The sequence below is a fragment of the Tripterygium wilfordii genome, chromosome 19, assembly GCF_013401445.1.
Source record: "Tripterygium wilfordii isolate XIE 37 chromosome 19, ASM1340144v1, whole genome shotgun sequence".
NCBI classification, from domain to species: Eukaryota; Viridiplantae; Streptophyta; class Magnoliopsida; order Celastrales; family Celastraceae; genus Tripterygium; species Tripterygium wilfordii.
In genome coordinates, this window is record NC_052250.1 from 4056397 (window position 1) to 4077810 (window position 21414).

The following is a 21414-nucleotide window of genomic DNA, read 5'->3' on the forward strand; positions in this document are numbered from 1 at the left end:
TTGGCTTGACGGGCCACGTGGTCAAGTTCCCTCTCAAGAATTGGTGAAAATATTTGCTTTGCTTTGAAGAAAAGAGAGGCATTTGAGCTAGATTTCTTATTGGACCACGATTAGGCCTGGCAAGCAACATGTCTGATAAGGCTCAAGGAACTGGGCCTTAGGGCATCCACATCAGATTACCTAAACATGGTTCTTTCCCTAAAATAGAGAACAAATATAGTGAACTAGTCAAACACAAGTCTGCATCAGATTACCTAGTGGTTATCTAAACTAGGTAACTTGAACAGTGGTTCCCTAGATGTAGGGAACCACTGTTCATTTATCTAAGAATAAAATAATATTTTTTTCCTTTAACTTTTATCTTTCATGCCCTGCGACACAGTTCTTCTCTCTCTCATATTCTTTGACGGTTCGCCTCCTTTACGAGTTTTTGCTGATTTTATTCTCTAATGTCGCCGACTAAAACTCTGGTGAAAATCGATTGTTGCCGATCAGGTATCATTCTCCCCCCTATTCCCGCTTGTATCATAGAGTTCCATTTGTTCCCTGTCATGTGGAATCTTTGGAATTTTAGGTGATTGTTCATGAAGAAGGGAGTGATGTCGGGATTGATTTGCTTTTGGTTGGTGGGTATTCCTGGGTTTTGAGTTTTGCAATGGATCTGACTTCATATGGGTATTTCATGATATGCTATGTGATATTTTTTTTGCCCTTTATGTGGTTTGATTTGGGTTTTCATGATATTGGTTTTTCGTGATCCTACTTGAACTCATCAATAAAAGGAAATCCCTTTAATTCTCATTGGATTATCATCTGTTTCAATTTTCATCATCAATTCCTCACTCAAACAGAGCGAGCATCAATGTTTCGGATACCCAATTGGATTTTCTTTCTAATTTTGGTCGAAATTTTACTGCTTTTGGTTGAGAAACCTTGGAATTTTATGCGGTTTTTGATAGATGCAGATGGGTCTTTGAGCGATCACGGGTCTTTCTGATATGTAATTCTCGATTTTCGGTCCTTTTTTTGTCACGATCTTTAACGATGATACCATTTGTTGAGCATGCGATTTTGATCGTCTTTTGCTTGAAGCCTAGAATGCTCCAGATTGATAGGAAATATCTTGTGGTATTGAGTTTGATTTGTTTGACAGGAATGAATTCAAATAGCAGTGGCAATTGTTTTTTTGATACTATTCTTGATGAGATGTCATTGGGAGGTTCACAATTGGAGCACACGACTGAAGAACAAACACCCATCCAACACACCACTGAAAAATAAACACCCATACAGGTCGAGCAAAGTGGGAAGCCAAAAAAAAATCCACGGCTTGGGAACTTTTCCACCCAAGAAGATCTAGCTCTAGTCTCAGCATGGCTAAACACATCCTTGGATGCAATTCAAGGGACGGACCAAAAAGGGACGACATTCTGGAAAAGAGTTTCCTCAACATACCATAGTGCCATAGGTTCATCTTTTCCATACCGCACTGATCGCTCCTTAATCAATCGATGGTCAAATGTTCGTTTACACTTCCAGTGTAAACGAACAAGATAAGGTTAAGTTTTGAAGTTATTTTCATTCATTATATGTCATATAATAATTGATAAACTAACTTTTGTTTTCTTTACAGCAGATTGAGATGGCAAAAGTCATGTATCGTGACATTCAGAAGACAACTTTTCAGTTTGAGCATTGCTGGAACATACTACGACACCAACCCAAATGGCTTTCACACATTGATGGGGGGAGTACCAAGCGACGTTTTAGTTTGAAAAATTCTCCAAATACACCGGAGTCAATAAACTTAAGTGATGAAATGCCTCCCTATCATCCCACTATTGATTTGGAAAGACCTATTGGACAAAAGGCTGAGAAAGAGAAGCTTCGCAAAGGAAAAAACAAAGACAAAGATGTGGGTTATCTTGGTGATGTTATCTCTGATTTGAAAACTGAAAAATTAAAGATGCATGAACAAAAAATGAAGATGCATGAAGAGAAAATGATTATGGCAAAGATAGAGATAGAGAAGCAAGATGAACATGAGAGCAAGAGGATTAAGTTAAAAGAGATGAAAGAAGAAAGAGAGCACAAGAGGATGAAGCTCCAAGAGAGGCAAGAAGAGATGAACATAATGATGATGAGTTTGAGTAGCTTGAGTGAAGATCAAGCTGAGTACATAAAAATTTTAAGGGCGGAAATACTCGGTAAAAAGAAGAATATGTAGCTTGGTAAAGTCATGGAGGTCTTGGACTGTCTGATTGTGTTAAAGGCAGCACTGTGTTTTCTTTTGGTAGTTGTAGTTGATTAACTAGGGAGGCAGCCTGTCATAGCTTCTTTTGGTATATATTTTCATAGACTTGAATCTTTTTATATTTGGCCTATTTCTTTTAACTATTCTACTCCCAGTTGTGTAGCACGACAATACCTATTTGAAAGTCCAATAAGTTACAATAACTCCAATCCATGCATTTACTTAGAAAAAACAAGTTACACAATACAAGATAATGAAGCATACAGATTGACACAACACAACAACTAGTCACTAGGTCACTAGTCAATGGAATTAAAATATTAACCAAGACTATGAATATTCCATAAATGCTCAACAAGGTCTGATTGGAGTTGCGAGTGCACGTCTCTAGATCTTATGCCAATATGACGATTGATAAAGTCTTGAAATTCTGGAGTACGATCATGTGTCACTGTTGGTGTAGGGAGGCCTTCCTCAATATCTTCATAGGTGTTATTATCTAGTTGAGGGTGCAAATGTCGCTCGTCTTCAACAATCATGTTATGCAAGACTACACATGCTATCATGATGTCATTAAGTGTATTAGGTTCTAGATAACGTGCAAGTCCACGCACAATTACAAAACGTGATTGAAGTACACCAAATGCACGCTCCACATCCTTCCTAGCCGACTCTTGACATCTTACAAAGTTTTTTGTCTTGTTGTTTTGTGGTGCCGGTATTGTCTTCACAAAAGTTGCCCAGGAAGGATAAATTCCATCAGCTAAATAATACCCCATTGAGTATTGATTGCCATTAACATAAAAGTCCACTGCAGGTGCACGACCTTGTGTAAGTTCAGAGAAGACATTGGATCGGTCTAACACATTAATGTCGTTGAGAGCACCTGGCATACCAAAGAATGCATGCCATATCCAAAGGTCGTAGGAAGCTACAGCTTCCAAGATGAGTGTGGGTTCGTGGATATGACCAGTGTACATACCTTTCCATGCACTCGGACAATTCTTCCATTTCCAATGCATACAGTCAATACTTCCCAACATTCCAGGAAAGCCTCGATTTTCCCCAATCGCTAATAATCTAGCAATATCATTGCTATTTGGGGATCTCAAATATTCCGCACCGAATATAGAAATTATCGCTCTTGTAAATTTCTTCAAACTGGTTATAGCTATGGATTCTCCAATCCTAACATACTCGTCCATAAAATCTGCGGTTACACCATAAGCAAGCATCCTTAAGGAAGCTGTTATCTTCTGTAAAGAAGACAATCCTAGCTTTCCAGCCGCGTTTCTTTTTTGTCGAAAATAAGGATCGTGAGCTTCCACTGCTGCCTGGATACGCAAAAATAGATTTCGACTCATACGAAATCTTCTCCGAAAGCGATCATGAGGATACACCGGATTTCAGCAAAATAATCATTGAAAAGTCGATTATGGCCTTCGATGGATCCTCGGTCGATGTACAAACGTCGTTCACGTGATGTCGATCCCCTGCTCATTTCCAAGCTCAGTCTTTCAGCTTCAAAGAGGAGTATATCTTCAACCTCATCATCAGAGGAAGAGCTTGAGGATGAGTTAAAAATGAATTTCTTGATAAAGGGTCTCATTGATGGAAATGAAGATAGTAAACAACCACAAGTAAATGAGAGAGATATTTGATCTTGACAAGATAAATGTTGTTTATAAAGAAGATAAATATAACTGATAATTGGGGCATGGTAGGTGAAAATTATGGTGTAGCCATGTGAATTTTATGGGGGGAGTGGTAGGTGAGAACTGTAGCCACGTGAATTTTGTGGGGAGTGGTAGGTGAGGACTGTAGGCACGTGAATTTTATGGGGAGTGATATATGAAGACTGTAGCCATGGGAATTTTATGGGGAGACAAAAATATATCATTAATAATTATTTTTTATTTTTCAATAAATTAATTCATATTAATTTTTTTTATTATCGGGTCATCAATATGTATTTCATTATTGATAAAAACAATTATTTGGTTTCTTATTTATAAAAGTTAATGGACTAAATAAAAGAAAGAGAAAGAAATGTTATTTTAAGGAAGTAAAGAATATGATAGGTAATCTGATGCATGGTTCGTTGGATAGGGAATCTGTAAAATAGGGAACAATGACATTTTGTATGTATTTTAGGGAATCTTTTAAGATAAACTGATGCAGATGCCCTTATAATTGATTCTGTTAAAAGAGGTCAACAAAAACCCTGAACTCTTTAAACTTTGTTCAAAAAACCTTAAAGTATCTTCACATTTTATTTCATATATGATGAAAATGTCATATTGGTAATAATTGGGATTAAGTAAACTTTTGATCACTAAAAGATACCCAAGCTTTCATTTTGGTCACTCAAAGATCAAACGTTCCAAGTTAGTCATTCAAAATTTTTTTTTGCTAAACTTTGGCCACTCGAGCAGATTTTAGGGAATCTGAGCAGTCAACCCGCTTACGTGGCATATTGACCGTTAACTATAATTGTCTTAATGCTGATGTGGATTAAAGTGAAATAAATTTTCTACAAAATTACAGATAGAGAAATTGGAACCTTACACTTGTAGTAACTTGAAATACATATGTTTTAAACAAAATCAAAAAATAAGAAGAACAAGAAGAAAACGTCAAAAAAATATGTCTCCTTCCCTTCCACACTAGTGAGAAATCTTCTCCTCTATCCGTGACTATTTTTGCCTTCCCTTGATCCATTTAAGTTCCCGGCCTTCACAGGATAGGAATGGATAGTAGGAAGGTTTGATCTTTTGGTGACCAAAATGAAATTTTGAGTATCTTTCAGTGATCAAAAATTTACTTTAACCCTTGATAATTGATTTATATGGCATCACGAGTAGCACAATTAAAATTAGTTGGTATTGACTCCAAATTTCTTGATAATCCAAGCAAGCAAAAATGTATCATTGTGTAATCTTCACATCCCTTCCTATACCATGTCATCATAACACATTTTCCAAGAATTTTATTGTCCCAATGGTAATGGCATTGCAATTGCAATGTCTTCCATTCAGCTTGACACCCAGGAACCGGTTTTTCACTACGCCGGTTTTCGGGTCGAGTTTAATACTATTGAATGAAGGGGAAAAAACCTAAAAAGAGAGAGGATCCGGAAACCCGAACTTGAATACATCTAATTCGGGTTCCAAGAGCCATTTCTTCTGGCAGTTCCGATTCATTCCGTGTAATGGACGACACAAAAGGGTCAAACACTTTCCTTCAAAAGGAAGGCACGCCTTAAACAATGGCTCTGTCAACTCTACTACACATCCACTCCTCTCCAATTCTTCCCCTGCAATTCTTTCACACCCGAAACCTCACCCCAAAACCCCTAATTCTCAATCGAAACCCTAACTCAGCAAATCGACCCAAAATGTTGGCCAATGCCGTTTCGGTGCCGGGAGCAGTGTCTGAGATAGTGACCCTGATCCAATCGGCCCCTCCTACTTGGAAATCAGCTCTCTTAAGCAACGTAGTGATCTTCATCTTGGGGTCTCCGATTCTTGTCGCTGGATTATCCCTCTCCGGCATTGGCGCAGCTTTCTTGCTCGGCACCCTCACTTGGCGAGCTTTTGGCCCTACTGGGTTTCTTCTAGTCGCCTCCTATTTCATTTTAGTGAGTCTGTTACATATACAGCATTTATCTGTACCAAATACAGGTTTTTATGGATGTTAGATACTGAGAATGCTGGTAAAATAATGAAGCACAAGGGTCAATGATGAATGGTTTGAGTCACAATATGCTGATCCCTTTTTCATAGTGTTAAATGGTTACTGCCGGAATTCCATTTTGGTTTTATATTTTTCCTTGGTCTGTTTAAGGATTGACTGTAATTTATATAGGTTATGTGATATAATCCAGATCTTTTTTTATAGATTGCATGTTTTGGATGTGCTTAATATTTTTAAAAAATGGGAAGTTTTGCTAGAAAATATTAGAGGGATATTGCAAAATGGAGAATGTTGGTGTACTGCTTATGGCGCTAGAGCAATTGAGATGTCACTTGGCTGTGACAAGTGGATTGAAGGTCCGTAGCAGTGAAAATAATAAGGTCGTGGTGCTGAGCAGCATTTAAGAAATCTTTTTTTTGTTTTTCCAGATTTCTGCGTGGGGTTGAAATTTTTAGAATTCCCTGTTTTATCTTTTGCCTTATAAGTAATAACTAGTATTTAATTGTAGTTTATATATATCATATAAACAAATATTTTTCAACTCTCACTTTCACTTGATCTTTGAACCCTAACAAGTAACAACTATTTAAGGTAGTGCAACTCTTTCTCATTTGATTCAGATAACAACACTTTTAATCGCAAAAAAGTGTTTTGAATAAGAATCATTAATGGGTTCTCTTCAAGATAACAAAAGCATGTAATGTATTGCAACTACTAACTCTGTATGATCTTGAAATTAGCGTCTTAAAATTAAATCCAGGTACATTAGTATAGTATAATTTCTGTATACTTCCATTTTAGGGTGGTGTTGATAAGGAAGATTCCATACTTGTGATTCAAACTTTGCTGACTTTGTGTAACTTGTATATTGTCTATTGATGTGTCCGAGCCGTGTCCATCTTTAAAAAATTTAAGAAAAAACAGGACACAACTTGGACATGTGTCCGAGGAGTGTCCGACACGGACATGTCTCCATTTTAGGAGTGTCCGTGAGCAACCTTTATTTTCTACATTCCTCATGATTCCCATGTGCAATAATCTATGCCAAACTACCCCTGTCCACTAAGGCTCACCCATTTTACTAAAGGATTATTTTTGTTGATTGTATTTAGGTACACTAGTACAGAGTGTCATTATTTAGGTACCCCTGTCCACTAAGGCTCTATTGTCTCCTTTTATTTAGTGTCCCCAAAGGGACACCCAATATAATTATGGTATTGGGTTCTCCTTTTGTTTATGCTGTTGAATAATGGCACTTCGTTCCCATTGGGGGTTTACTTCTGTATCCTCCTTAACCCTTTTATTTTGATGGAAATCTTAAGGAAGTAATAGCAGTGCGCTTGCCACATAGTTTGAGGAAGTAACTTTGAAGTGAGAAATGTAGTATTGTTGTACTTGCAGGTTCTTAATTGTTTCTATCCCTCATCTATTCCATTGTTGTATATATGTCAGGGCACAGCAGTGACAAAAGTTAAACTGGCACAGAAGGAAGCTCAGGGAATAGCTGAGAAGAGGAAAGGGAGAAGAGGACCAGGCAGTGTGGTTGGTTCTGGTGCTGCTGCTTGTGTTTGTGCTTTTCTTTCGATATATGGAGTAGGGGGTAAGGCATTTTCTCAGCTGTGGCGGCTTGCGTTTGTGGCAAGTTTATGTACAAAGTTGAGTGATACAGTCTCAAGTGAGTTAGGGAAGGCATATGGAAAAATAACGTAAGTTCTGCATTCTGGTGACAGTTGGCAACTCTTTTTAGTTTTATCTTATTGATTTGATATATTGCGTAGTTCAAAGAGAGCTCTTATATAGATGGCTAGAGGAAAAGTCCAACCTAAAAATTAAGGAAACTTAGAAATTAAGGAAACACCATAAGAACCTAAATCAACAAAAAATCTGTAACTAAATTACAATAATATATTCTAACACTTTCAAACTCAATATGGTATCACAATATTGAGTTTGTGAATGAAGATCTTTTACTGTAAGAAGAGATTGACTGATGGTTGTTGATTGACTTCACCAGCAATGCAAGCATGTAAGCGTCGATTTAAACTCCAAAACCAAAAAAAGTCATTGAATGTAAAATAAAGTGTCTACGGACTGCTTATTTGGTAAAACCTCCAAAGAGTGAATTGAGATTTAACACCAACTGTTGAAGAAGATTGCGACTCAGCAGAAATTTTGGGCAGTGTTTGTGCCAACGGTCTTTTGAGCAAATTGGCACCCTTTGACCTCTTCCTTGGGTAAACGGCCGGAAAACAGGTCGCCAAAAAAGTTACTGACGGCTAGAATCTGAGGGCAGAATGTTGGAGGGTTCCCCGGAGTTGATTCACAGCCATACCAAGGATGGACAAACCGCTGGTGAAACCATAGCTCTGATACCATGTTAAAATAAAAAATAGATAATATTGATTTGATTTATTGCGTAGTACAAAGAGAGCCCTTTTTTAGGGGAATAAAAGAAAAAGTCAAACCTAGAGATAAAAGATATTTAGAAATTAAGGAAATACCATACGAACCTAAATCAACATAAACAAAAAAACTAAATTATAATAATATATTCTAACAAATCCTATAAGTAGAACTCCAATAAAAAAATCTATTTCTCTCAGTACTTGTTTTGATTTGCCTGTAAATGATTTGATTAGACGTGAAGAATTTTGATTCTTGTTACATAGGTGTTTCTCTTTGTGTTCTAGGAAAAATTCCAATCAAGTTAACAAGTTTATCTATTGTATTTATTTCTTGGAAATAACTCTCCACATATTATGTGGGGGTAAGGTCTGCGTACATTCTGTGTGTCCCCAAGCCCATCCACTGCGAGAGCTTATGCACGGTAGTTGTTTTCCAGTAGTATTAGAGAACTGTGGCATATTTGTGAAATTAGCCTACTGCTTTCTTTTTGCCCCTCCTTTCTTCCAGGTGGGATGATAACTGTAGTTGTATTTTGTGATATTCTTTCAATTAGCCTCTACCTCTAGGGTCTCTCTTGGTTTGTTATTCTATACATTTTTCAGAGGTTTGTATGGTTGTAGTGAAGGAGAAAATAAGTCAAGAAGGCTTTTGCAATGTTTCAGGTGACTGTTTTTGCAGGAATAGGCTTTGAAGAGTTATGGAGTATGACTGGTCATTGACAGGAAAATAAGTAAAAATGACCCATAGATTACTCCCAAATTTTTTGTTGAATGCATTTGTACCGTCCTAGATCCTACTTTGCTTTCTTTTTTGAATGGAAAGTAATTTTATTCAAAGGGCACCAAGGAGGGGCAGCAAGGTTACAAGGAGGCGCAACAAGTTTACAAGGAGGCAATACTTACAGCCTCTGGAAGATTGTTACTAGAGCACCAAAGTTTGAAAGTAGAGCAAATACTCTCGACCATAACAGGAACAGAAAATTCCATATTGTCAAAGGTTTTCCTCATCCTTTCTGCCATAAGTACCAAAGAATAGCCATAGGAGCCGGTTGCAGATTCTTCCTTTTTGTGCTGATGTTGGAAAAATTATTCCTAGCCATAACACTGCTCTGGCGCGCCCAAACCAGGCCAACAAAATTCCAGAAGATATTCCATATGATACTAGACCAGGTACAATGCATCAAAAGATGGTCAATGGATCCCGAATTAGCCTTGCAGAAGATACACCGCTGAACCTTATGATACTGCTTTTGCTGAAGGTAGTGTTTTAAAACATCAACAAATTTTGCGTTATTGTGGATGCCAGAGAAGAAAAGTAGAACATCATCTTTCACAATAGACCAAAATTTATTGAACTCCATGGTATACCTCTATACCCATCAGGGCCTGGTGCTTTCTCCCCATTACAGTCATCCAGGGCAGCCTTTACTTCATCTTGGTTGCACTTAGTTCCCCGGTAACAAAACTTCTTTTGCATTCAAGAAAAGAAAAACAAAAGAAAAATGAAAAAAGAAGCTATTAGCATCAAACTAATAGGGTTTAGGAACCAGTACTTCTGAGCTAACTCCTTACCTCTACTTTGGTTGTGTACGTTTAGATATGCATGCTTCTTGCTATGTGGATTCGAACATCGTGGATTCTAACATCTATCAGACAAAATAGAGTTTGAAATTCATTTGCTTTGGACAGAAAATTATTTTAGATGATTTATTAAAGATCACTGTGGTTTGCATTTTCAATATCCATGTAATGCAACCAGTTTCCTGAGATTTCTTAGTTGAATTTATTTCCCTATTATGGAATTCAATGATGGAAGGAAATTCAATCGTTGTATTTGTATTAAGATACATTGCAATAAGCATTTCAGTTATATAGCCGTGTTCAGCAAAAACGGATGATTGTTTCCTTATGGGCTGAATTGTGTGAAATTGTCAGTAGTACAAGATATACTTTTTTTATTATTTAACTTTATCATTAAGCTAATTCTTTGTCAATTTGTTCATTTATTCTACTAATTGAGAATTAACTAGCAAAGGCTATGCTAATTCTGGCAGAGTGGATTTTCTTGAAATGAGATTGCTTCATATTTATTGTTATAGGCTCAATATTATTTTAAAAAAAAAAGATGTTCTAGCTTCGTGTCTTATGATCAGGTACCTAGTAACAACATTCAAGGTGGTTCCAAGGGGAACAGAAGGGGCTGTAAGTGTTGAGGGAACCCTTGCCGGACTTTTTGCCTCAGTTATTCTTGCCTCCATTGGATGTCTGATGAGTGAGGCATGGTTGCTATTTTGTTACTATTCATGCTATTGTTTTTCTCATTTTTTCCTAAAGCCCTTTTTGAGGTTTTCTTGCACCCTAAGTATAAGTAAAATACTGTTAGTCTTTAGTGCTGAGAGCTTTTTGTTTTCCCTGAAATGCAGATGAAATTTCTTTTTAACCTTAATATGTTTTCTTGGTTGTTTTTCCCTTCTGGAAACATTTTTATAAGTAGAGATTTTTAAAGGTTAGATCATGATGGCTTATATCTCTTGGTACTCTAGTTGGTTTTCTTTGTTCATGAATCTTGATATTAATTTATTCATACTTTTCTATTCCTAGATTTGACCAGATTTTAGCTGCTGGATTTCATTTGCTTTGTGTTTTTTTTTGGCAGCATCTTAGATACTCATGTACTAAAGGTATGATTCATTTTGTTTTTAGAATTAGTTTCCTGGTATGTATTTTCCAAAATGCCTTTAGATATGACCACCACATTGTTGTTGTTTCTTCCCTTCTTTTTTCTTTTTGATCATGATACATGTTTGAAAAGATATTTTTTTAATTTTTTGATAAGTCATGGATTTATATTCTTCATTTTTGAGGGAGGGGAAATTGAACCTTGAACTTCGTGCAAGCATAAGGAGCTGCAACCACTAGGTCACAGGAACTCCTTATGTTTGAAAAGACTTGTAGTCATGATTGATAATATTCTCTCCTGACCACCTAACGTCAAACTCATTCCTTTATATTAAAAGGCATACATAATGTTCCTATGGTACTCGGCTCATGCCACTTTGAAGAACTTAAGAGATTTTTTTGATCTAACTGGGTAAAGCATTTGTATTTGATTATCATACAAATCTGCAGTAGCACTTTTGCGGTGTATTTTTTCTCGATTTTGTTTGAAACTACCTAATTGTGAGTAAGCTCAATGCAATTTGTAAGATTCGTATAAACCTTTATATTGTGATTTGGTGAACTAGAGGGTAAACTTTATTTGGGAGTACCAAAAGAAAAATAAAAATAAACAAGGGCCTGGTGTTTCTGAGAAGGTAGAAGAGCTAAAATTTAAATATGCCTCTAATGTGTTGATATTTTTGTTTAGTTTTTGGATGAAGTATGGTTGTGTGTTCACACTTCAATTTATTTTGAATGGTCAGCATTTGTATCTCATATTGGTATGGCAAAGTACTGATTTATTTTTTTAAGATGGTGGGTCATTTTGACATGCTAGAGTGGAACTTCAAATTTTTTTCTGTTGACATTAATGTTTCTTACATACTCAAGGGATATATACATTTATGTTTGCCTCCATAGTGCTTCAAAGTTTTGGCTTGGACTGTGGATCAAACAGAATATGGCCAATCCCAACCTTGATAACTAGCAGGGAGTACCTTCAAAGAAATAATAATAAGGGATAAATCACTCAAAAGGCCCTCTAGGGCCTCTACTATACCTGAAGTTAACATTTAAGCTCCTGTACTACAAAATGCAAACTTTAAGCCCTTTCGATAACAAACTTTCAATGGTCATCACTCTCTGTTAATTGTATGCGTGCTTAGTCCGAAGCTGAGAACCTTCCTATGGCTGACATGTCACTACGATGTCAGTATTTACACGGAGTGATAAACGACACATTAACTACAGTTATGAGGGGCTTAATGTCTCCAACTTGATGAGCACAAGGGCTTAAATTTACATTACACAGTAGGGGGCTTAAATTTTACATTATATAGTAGGAGCTTAAAGTTAACCTCAAGTATAGTAGACGGCTTTCTTCCTAAAAGAAGAAGAAAATTAACTAACATAAAAAGATCCTAATTATCGAATGTTGACTTATAAAATAGGAATTTGTATGATGAAATCTCACTTTCCACTTGAGGCAGCATTGTGCGTTATGATATGACAGGACCGACATTACCGTGGTATAGTATGGTCATGGATTATATGCTTATACACTTATTTTGATGGCCTTTGAGTCATATTTCCATTTTACATCGTTGCTTTGCCTAGGAGAATATGCTTAGCAGTTGAACAGCTGAATTTCTTTCAATAGAGTAGCAGTCCTTCAATGTCTCTCACTCTCAACTCTTTTTTATTTTTCTTGGTGAGACAGATAGGTGCTTCTGAGGCAGTTATTTGTGTGTTAGCTTCCCAGATTGCCAATTTTGGCGAAAGTGTAATAGGCGCTGCACTCCAAGAAAAGGAAGGCTTTCGGTGGGTAGGTGTCCAATTGATTCTCTAACCCTGATTAAACTTTAGTTTCATCATTCATGCATCACCTATATGTACTTATAAAAGAGTGCACTGTGTGTCGTTAGCCGCTAATGTTTTATTAAGGTAGTATAGTTGGCATGGTCTTTAGATTAAAAATGTGCATGTTGCATCTCTCTCTCTCTCTCTCTTTCCATTTCTTTCTTCTTGTTTTTGTCCTAGGTTTTGGTGGGTCAACTTGGTGTCTCTCTGCCTCAGTTTTTACCGAATTTTGATCAATGTTGGAAAGCATAAGATCTGCTGTTGATGCCATGTGGCTGTAAAAATGTGATCCCTTGACATTTGAGCAGTATGGAGACATTAATTACGTTATAAACTCACTTGCATTATCTTTCTGTGCAGCATATCATGGACGGATGGAGGAAAAATGTGATCCATTGGTTATAAATTGATGCGTTTAAGACATGTCATTCTCTGTTAGTTTCAGTCTTGTTGCTCTTAGGGAACTAGATAGCAAAAGCCAAATAAGTTCTTGACCTCGTAGTGCATAGCAATATTTTAAGGTGAAGTTGCTGTTATATTGTTTTGAAAATTTACGGAGTGTTCTTAGACTGTGTCTCTCTTTGTTTTGCAGCTTAACAACGATGCCGTCAATGTAATCAACATATCTGTTGGCAGCATTTTGGCAGTCTTGATGCAGCAAGTCGTACGTCGGAATTGGATCTTTTAGATGCATACCTAAGCCTACGACTAAGAGCCTCGATGTGAGGAGTCTTGTAGAAATCGATCTGGTTAGACATGAAAGATTGTATTATCTTTGTTAGTTGTTGATGATGGAATGAGATTTGTAATTACCTATATCTAGTTGTTTTTGTATCGTCTGATTTGAAATTAGTAATCGAGACAGTGAATTGTGAAGTTAAAATTAATGGGGTGTGTGGGAATCAACGTACTATTTTGTTTTCAAATCATGTTCATGAAAATCTACAGATCAATTTCGCACTTATGAAGTCTAGGAATGTGTTTCTACAAGTTTTTTCACTAGTTGTTCCTACTCTACTGCTATGATAAATACATAAAGGGAGAAGTAACGATTTGACTCTTGTACTTTCGAAAATGGGCTAACTAAGCCTTTGTACTTATTTTCGTGTCAAAGAATCCCTCGTACTTTGGACAGTGGATCACGTTAGTCCTTTTGTCCCGTTTTCTGTTAAAACGTGCTGACATGACAGTTAGTCGTTGACATGTCATTTTTTTAATTATTTAATATTCTACGTGTATTTCCAGCGTGTCATTGGCCAATTAATCGATGACACATGGCATTAAATTTCTACATGCTTAAATTTTGTTACTTTATGAAATCGATATATTGATGCCCTTAACTTTCATAAATGGGTCAACTAAGCCCTTATATTTGTAAAAAATGGGTCAACTAGGCCCTTATAGTTGTAAAAAATGAGTCAATTCAACCATTTGTTTCAATCAGTTCCAAAATGCCCTGTAATCCAGATCAAAAAAAGTAAACCTATCAAATAACACATAACACACAAAGTCCTTCAATTATAATTCAACATAGAAATAACACACATAGGATAGCCTGATACTGATAAGTCTCAATACAAGTTTAACATAACACATCTTAGAAGTTTAAACATGAAATCCATAGTGAAAATATTCAGTCCCCATCTAAGAGCCACCATCACCTTGTTCTTTGGAAGAATTATTCTTCGATTTCGTATTCTGACTTCCACAATCAATGACCCTTGACATAGATGTTCCAGTCTGCAAAATATACAAAAAATAGATGTTATTTCATTATTAAAGTTACAGATGCATACTATATACGTTAATTGATGGTTGAACAATTACATTTAGAATTGATCGGCCGGTTTCAGGATTGATATAGAGTCCATATCCAGTTGGCAATGTTCTTTTCTTTGGTTTTGTCTTAGGCCTGCACTCTTTGTGAAAATGGCTAATGTACCTGTCTTTTGTGGCTGCCATTGAGCTGCTAGATTGTCCATCGATTATTTGACCTACAACAAAGTTTGCAACTGCACTTGCTGACACAAAATTAATGGCACTTCCTTGATGCACAAGCCTGTTGGCAGTACTGCCACTTCCTTGATGCACAGGCCTACTGGCAGTATTGTCACTTCCTTGATGCACAGGCCTGCTGGCAGTAGCCCTTGTAGGAGCTGGATTTGAGCCAAATGCACACTGACTTGGTGTATGTGCCGCAGTTAGGTCACTGACTTGGCTACTTGAAGTACTCCTACCTGGACATGTCTTGCTTCTTGCATTATGGCCCTTACCACCACACACATGACAAGTCATTTTCCTTCCTTCCCTGGTCAATTTGGTTTTTACAATATTCTCATGAAATTCTCTTCTTCTTTTCTTCTTTGGTCTCCCGGGCATTTTCCTCAATTTAGGAGGAACCACACCTTCTTGCTCACTTCTTGGCCACATATCCTCCCCTCTGATTGGCTCAAGTGGTTTAGAATATGCCCTCAAATAAGTAGTCGTCTTGTACCAAAGATTGATGTATTCTTCTACCTTATCACCATTGTCATGAATTGCTCGGGCAGCATGGGTACATGGGATTCCAGAAAGTTCCCATGCCCCACATGAGCATGTCCCCTCAAGTAATCGAACCACGTACTGACTTCTCCCACACTTCACTTCATAACTACCTCCTCCATTCCATTCAGACATCCACATATAACTTTCCTTCACATTATTCCGCAACTTTTTTTGTATTAGTGGACCAAAGTCATTTTTCCTTGTAGATACGCAACTCGTTTGTCTCTAATTCTTCGCATCACTGCTCTCCTTATATCGTCCAGCATAGATATGATGGATTTGTTTCTTGCTTCGACAATAGTGCCATTAAAAGCTTCACACAGGTTGTTGTCACATGAGTCACATCTCGAGAATGGACTAAAGTATGCTTTGCACCAATACTTAGGATCGACAAGCAACAAATCCTTGGCAGCAGCAGGATGAACTTTTTCAAGCTCTTTGTACTTCATATCAAAGTCAAATTTGTTAGTGCATTTGGCAAGAGCCCATAACAGGTTCTTCAACTGCCTTCCTGAATAGGTTTTGCACCAATTTGCATATAAACGACGACAACAGAATCTATGTTTAGCTTTCGACCATGTATCCGCAACAGCACCAACCAAGCCCTACATCCAAAAGCAAAGTATTATTAGTATTGTTAGACAGCAAGGTATTATTAATAAAAATACATTAGCAAATTGCGTACATACCTTTTGTCTGTCACTTATCAATGTGCAGCCTTCACCCTCAGCAGAACCTTGGTCATGCTTCAACAAGTTCAAAAACCAAGTCCAAGTTTCTGTGTTCTCCACTAGAACAACAGCCCAAGCAACTGGGAACATTTGGTTATTCCCATCCCTTCCATTTGCTGTGAGCAACTCTCCTTTAACCAAGCCCTTTAATAAACAACCATCTATTCCCAACACCGGTCTACAACCATTTAGAACACCTTCTTTACAACTCTTGAAACAACAGTAGAAGGCTTTAAATGCTGGTTTTTCATTTTCATTCTCCCTATTAGTAAGCATATGAACAGTGGTACCAGGATTAGAATGCACAAGCTCCTCAGCATAATCCCTAAGCTTTCCATATTCCTTGATACAATTCCCTGCCAAATCTGCTAAGATAGTCTTCTTAACCCTTTTGCATCGAGTCAGATTCACATCTAACTCCAAAATCTTCTCCATAAAGGGCTTCAAGTATCTAATCTTAATATCATGGTGTGCCGCAACTAAGTCATAAAACTTAGACACCAAAAACTTAGTGGTTAACCTCTTCAAACCCCTTTTAGGCTCACAAGTGTGTTCAGCAACATAAGTCTTAATTTGGAAACCATCTATGTCTTTGTTATAAGATGCAAAAATATGCCATGGACAGTCACCCCAAAACATTTTGCTCTACACCTACTAGGTTCATTCTTGGTGAAACGTATGTCATGCCTAGTCTTTATTGCATAGGTCGTAACAGATTCTTTGAATACGTCATTGCTATCAAACAACATACTGAGTTCAAAGTTGGGGACACCTATATGCTATTTGAATCTCGGGAATTTGCTCTTCTTTCGGATTGCATCATCTCTTAATTCAATGTCTTCATCAGTGCTATCTCTATAGCTACCAGGATCAGATGAATTGAAATAATCACTGCATGGACCATCTGACTCACCACCAGTATCCAGTTCAGCATCGGCAGCATCCAATTCAACATCACTACCATCCATTTCAACATCACCTGTTTCAGCATCCCCTGTATCTGCAGCAACATCCTCAGTAGCAGCAGCTCCTATGGTAATATCATCTTTGTCACTTTCATTTAGTAAAGCCACTGATTTCCATCCTCTACAGTAATTTTTCACTCTCTCTCTCGCTTCCAGAACTTCTTCATCATCCTCTGAAGAATTATCTTCAGGGAGTAATTCTTCATTTTCTGAATCACTGCTACCATCACTACTAGCATTGGGAAAAAATTCTTCATGCGCTGAAATTTGCTTTTTCCTTCTAATAGCTCTGGATTTTTTCACCATTTCAATCCCTATACAACAAAATCAATTGACAATCAAAACCCAAAATTAACAAAAAATTGAAATCCCCGAAATCCCTAAAATTAGGGTTCATATTTTTCTATTTTGAATGGGTCTTCCTCATTAAGTGAAATCTAAGCAAGAACAAGCATGGAAAGATAGCTTAAAGGAAGATATCATTCAAACCCATCATCATATTTCAAAGCAAGATCTAAATTCGAAACACAAAAGTGAGAGATGAGAGAAGAATCATACCTGGAAAAGTGAGAGTTGAGACCTTTGCAACTGGTTGACCGAAGAATAACGAAGAAGAAGCAAGAAGAACGAAGAACGAAGAAGTGGAATGGCGCAATCCGTGTTTTGTGTTTCTAGGGTTCTTGTACGAAGAAGAGGAATGGCGCACTCTTTGTTTCTTATTTTGTAAAAGAGGTTTAATTTTACACCTATGTTTTTATTTTTACTTAACCTAAAGCCATGTCAACTAATTATATCCATGTCAACATATTTTATGCCATGTCAGCACATTTTAACGGAAAATGGGACAGAAGGGTTAACGTGGTCCATTGTCCAAAGTAGGAGGGCTTCTTTGACACGAAAATGAGTACAGGGGCTTAGTTGACCCATTTTCGAAAGTACAGGGGTCAAATCGTTACTTCTCCCATACATAAACATGACTTTTTTGTCGTGGAAAACAAAATACCAAGTAATTTAAAACGCCGGACTAATTTGATACTAGCCATCTCAACACGTCAGTTTGATAGATAATTTTGACAATAGAATATATGAAGTTCTGGTAGTGTGTAGTAGTATATATGAAGTTAAAATTATTGTGGGAAATTACGTATATGGGTATCATGATAACAAATTGAAATAAATTGCAAATAAATTATATCATGAATTTAAAAGGGTATTATTGTCAATCCATTTAAAATGAAGGACATAATTGGAAAATGATATCCAAATGGTTTGAGAATTGTCCAAAATCTTTCTGAGTAGACAAAATTACCCAGTTGTTGCACATGTACTTTGAACAAAAATTCATGTCTTCCTGCATGGAGACTTGGGATCTACTTAGCGGAGATCCTATTTTCAACCAAGAACTTGCACCCGTATTTGATTGCATTTCTTTATACCATCAACAATTAACTCAATGATTAACTTGTCTTCCGATACCACTTCATGGTATTTTCGGAAATCGTCCCAAACGGCACCAAGAACTCCTCGGCCATCCTTCCTGAGATAAATATGAACAGGCCACATTCTTCCATTTTCATCATGAATCTCGACAATTTTGTTCAGTGCAATGCAATACTCTTGCAGCAATAATTTGGGAATATACTGCAAGCAGTAAGAATATCACAAGTAACCCGATTAACCCGCAAGCAATGTCAAATAAACAGATTAACAAGAAGAGGCCAAACTTGCAGTTCATGAAAATTAACATTGTAGTGTCATAATCTTTGGAACACTACCAGGGGTTTGATATCTTGCGCGCGCCAATTCCTGCTCACAGTATGTTGGATGATGTTGCAGTCTAAACAGTTATTTAGGGACTCTAGTCCTTCTAATACCAAGTAAATTTGGATTTAACACATAACGAAACATTAAACTTTTCTTTTTCTTGTTCTTTTATGTCCAATTCGTGAAGACAATTTGATTGCAAAAGCAACATAAAAATCTAATAGTTCAAGAAGTAGAACTTACCACAGTATAGTTTGCACTGGTCACGGTTGCCACAAAGTGTGGCCCTTCTGGTACAACAACCAATCCATATTTACTCGGACTGCTTTGTCGGAGACTGTCCACAGTGGTGTATGATCTGTTCCAATTTACTCCAGATGAACCTACAATAGTTGAACTGCTTACCAACACAAAAAATCGAAATGAAATAAAAAAACCCAAAAAAATAGATTTAATAAGAAGTAATATAGGTAGCCAACTGCCTGATTTACCAGTAGTCTTGGAGCCATTTTTGAAATTCTTCCTCTTCCTGTTACTGGTAGTGGTCAAATCTGGGATTGTCCCGGCTTCCTTCTGTAAGCGAGTTTTTCGCAAGTCATCAAGCAAAACATCTTTCTTTAGGCATCCATTTGTACCAAATATCTTGACATCAAATTGGCGCTTGCCATCGAAATTGAAAATGAGGAAATCCCCAAATCTCAAAGAGTGATCATTGACAAATTCTTGCCAACCTTTTTTTATAAACAAACCCTTCTCATCTTCTTCAAGCCTCACGGTCCGATTCTTTCCCGTAGGATCCCCGAGGGTAGCATCTGCTGATATGGTTCCATTCAAAAGCCCAACAAAAGCTGGTGGTATGTACTGCCCAATAACACCAATTCAAATCTACATAAGAGATCACCACATACAACTAGGCAACAAAGGCTAGTAAATAAAAAAGCAATACCAAAGGCATAAACTCCTACTAGCTACATGACAAATACAAGTCACATTCCAAGATGAACCTGAACAATATCTGACAATAATCCTCGGCTTTTGTTGGTCCAAACAATCCACTGAGCATACTAAGGCATGAGGCCCATGACACATAGAACCCACTGAGCATCGTTGATTCACTCATTGACACAAGCAGAGTAAAAATCTCAAACAATAACAGATAATAATTTGTTTCAAGTTCATAAAAGAAATTAAAGAAAGAAGAGAGGAACCATATGTTGAGCGCTGAACTCTGGTAGATAAACTTCGAAGAACTCAAGATTGCTTCGAGCCATTCCTTACAAGTTCATATGTTACTGGGTTTTTCTTCCCAACGATGAAAACCCTCACAAGCCCATGAAGCGAACAGTGGATTGCAATTGTAATATGTTCCCAAACAAACAAAGAAACAGTCCCAGTGTGTCTTCTACAATTTCCTAAGGAAAAGGAAGTTCTGATTTCTGAATTGTGATGCGACTTCATAGCCGTGCCCCCCCATGATTGCAAGAGTCTGTTGCCGGTTCCAATTCTCAAGTGGATGGTCCAGACATCGATGTATCCAGTAATTGGATCCGGGTCTATAATAGATTTTGTACATTTTTTTACATTTCTATTGGTTATCTTCCGTTCTAACAGGAGATTGCACAATTTCGACGGTTAGGAACAAGAGTTTTGTGGATGTGGATGATGAATTTGCAGGTGTGTCAGGGTTTACTGTCAAGATTTGATAGGATTTTACACCGAGTCTGACATCTGCAGAAAAAAGATTGTGCGTAGTTAGAGAACACAAGACTGCTGGCTCAAAATACAAGAAATAAAAAACTATCACTGGAAAGAAATAACTATTATTGAATGGAAATGAAAAATAACACATTGATGGAATGCATTAAGAATTCATTGAAAATGAATACATTTTAAGATGTAGGCGTGCTTTATAAGCTAAAATGAAGGCATAGCCATAGGGGCGTTGGAAAGAAAAAGACAAATCTCAAACTAATTGGCCGAAGCCATGTTAAGTAAAAAGATAAGTAGCCAGAGCCATGTCTAAGAAATGAATAAAAGATTGAAGACGTTGGGTCTGTGTTTGACGCCGGGTAATTTACTGATCTGTAGCCTTTTGGACACTGATTTGTTGAGCAGTTAGTTGTTTTGTGGGTTCTTGATTGGTTGCTGGAATGAAATCTAGGAGGCAGTTCCCAGAAATCAAGGCTGACTGAGATTCAGTGTCCAAAGAATACAAATCAAGAAATTGTTGTCTTAACAAATTATTATTTTCAAAAGTTGTTCGTTAAGAGATAAACGAGATTTCAACAAGATTATCTCAAAGAGAGTCCAGGAGAAATGATAGTCTGTTAGCTGAAAGTTCCTAATTTCTCTCAAATTTGTTTCTAGTTGACACATGAAGTCACGAAGCCCAAGTCACGTTCGTCCTACACATCAAAGAAAAACACATTTTTACATGATCTTTCTTGCAGAATCATCAACATAATGATTATTGTTAGCCATGTTCTCACATATTCAAGCATATAGCCAGAGGACCCGCAAAGTTGACACCACCATGA

General features: G+C 37.1%; 4 protein-coding genes across 5 annotated transcripts; 1 reads left to right on the forward strand and 3 right to left on the reverse strand.

Annotated features, from left to right (window-relative positions):
- Window positions 1–2574: 2574 nt before the first annotated feature.
- Window positions 2575–3618, reverse strand: LOC119985493 (putative nuclease HARBI1). The gene has a single exon (XM_038829785.1). The coding sequence runs from the start codon at window positions 3616–3618 to the stop codon at window positions 2575–2577; it is 1044 nt and encodes a 347-aa protein (XP_038685713.1).
- A 1840-nt stretch (window positions 3619–5458) lies between these two features.
- LOC119984940 (protein VTE6, chloroplastic) lies at window positions 5459–13793 on the forward strand. 2 transcript variants are annotated; one of them, XM_038829063.1, is made up of 5 exons: window positions 5459–5894; window positions 7403–7656; window positions 10509–10632; window positions 12734–12838; window positions 13466–13793. In XM_038829063.1, exons 1-5 carry the CDS (start codon window positions 5523–5525, stop codon window positions 13559–13561), a joined length of 951 nt encoding a protein of 316 aa, XP_038684991.1. In that variant the 5' UTR covers window positions 5459–5522; the 3' UTR covers window positions 13562–13793. The 2 variants fall into 2 exon arrangements, with proteins under 2 accessions (XP_038684991.1, XP_038684992.1); XM_038829064.1 differs by having other exon boundaries at window positions 12734–12834.
- An 847-nt stretch (window positions 13794–14640) lies between these two features.
- LOC119985974 lies at window positions 14641–17709 on the reverse strand. Its single transcript, XM_038830482.1, has 3 exons — window positions 17672–17709; window positions 17482–17493; window positions 14641–15550 (listed from the first exon to the last, which is right to left on the reverse strand). Exon 3 carries the CDS (start codon window positions 15547–15549, stop codon window positions 14656–14658), a length of 894 nt encoding a protein of 297 aa, XP_038686410.1. The 5' UTR covers window position 15550; window positions 17482–17493; window positions 17672–17709; the 3' UTR covers window positions 14641–14655.
- A 648-nt stretch (window positions 17710–18357) lies between these two features.
- On the reverse strand, window positions 18358–20395 carry LOC119986234 (putative B3 domain-containing protein At5g66980). The gene is made up of 4 exons (XM_038830803.1): window positions 20086–20395; window positions 19369–19738; window positions 19121–19260; window positions 18358–18754 (listed from the first exon to the last, which is right to left on the reverse strand). Exons 1-4 carry the CDS (start codon window positions 20146–20148, stop codon window positions 18506–18508), a joined length of 822 nt encoding a protein of 273 aa, XP_038686731.1. The 5' UTR covers window positions 20149–20395; the 3' UTR covers window positions 18358–18505.
- Between the last annotated feature and the right edge of the window lie 1019 nt (window positions 20396–21414).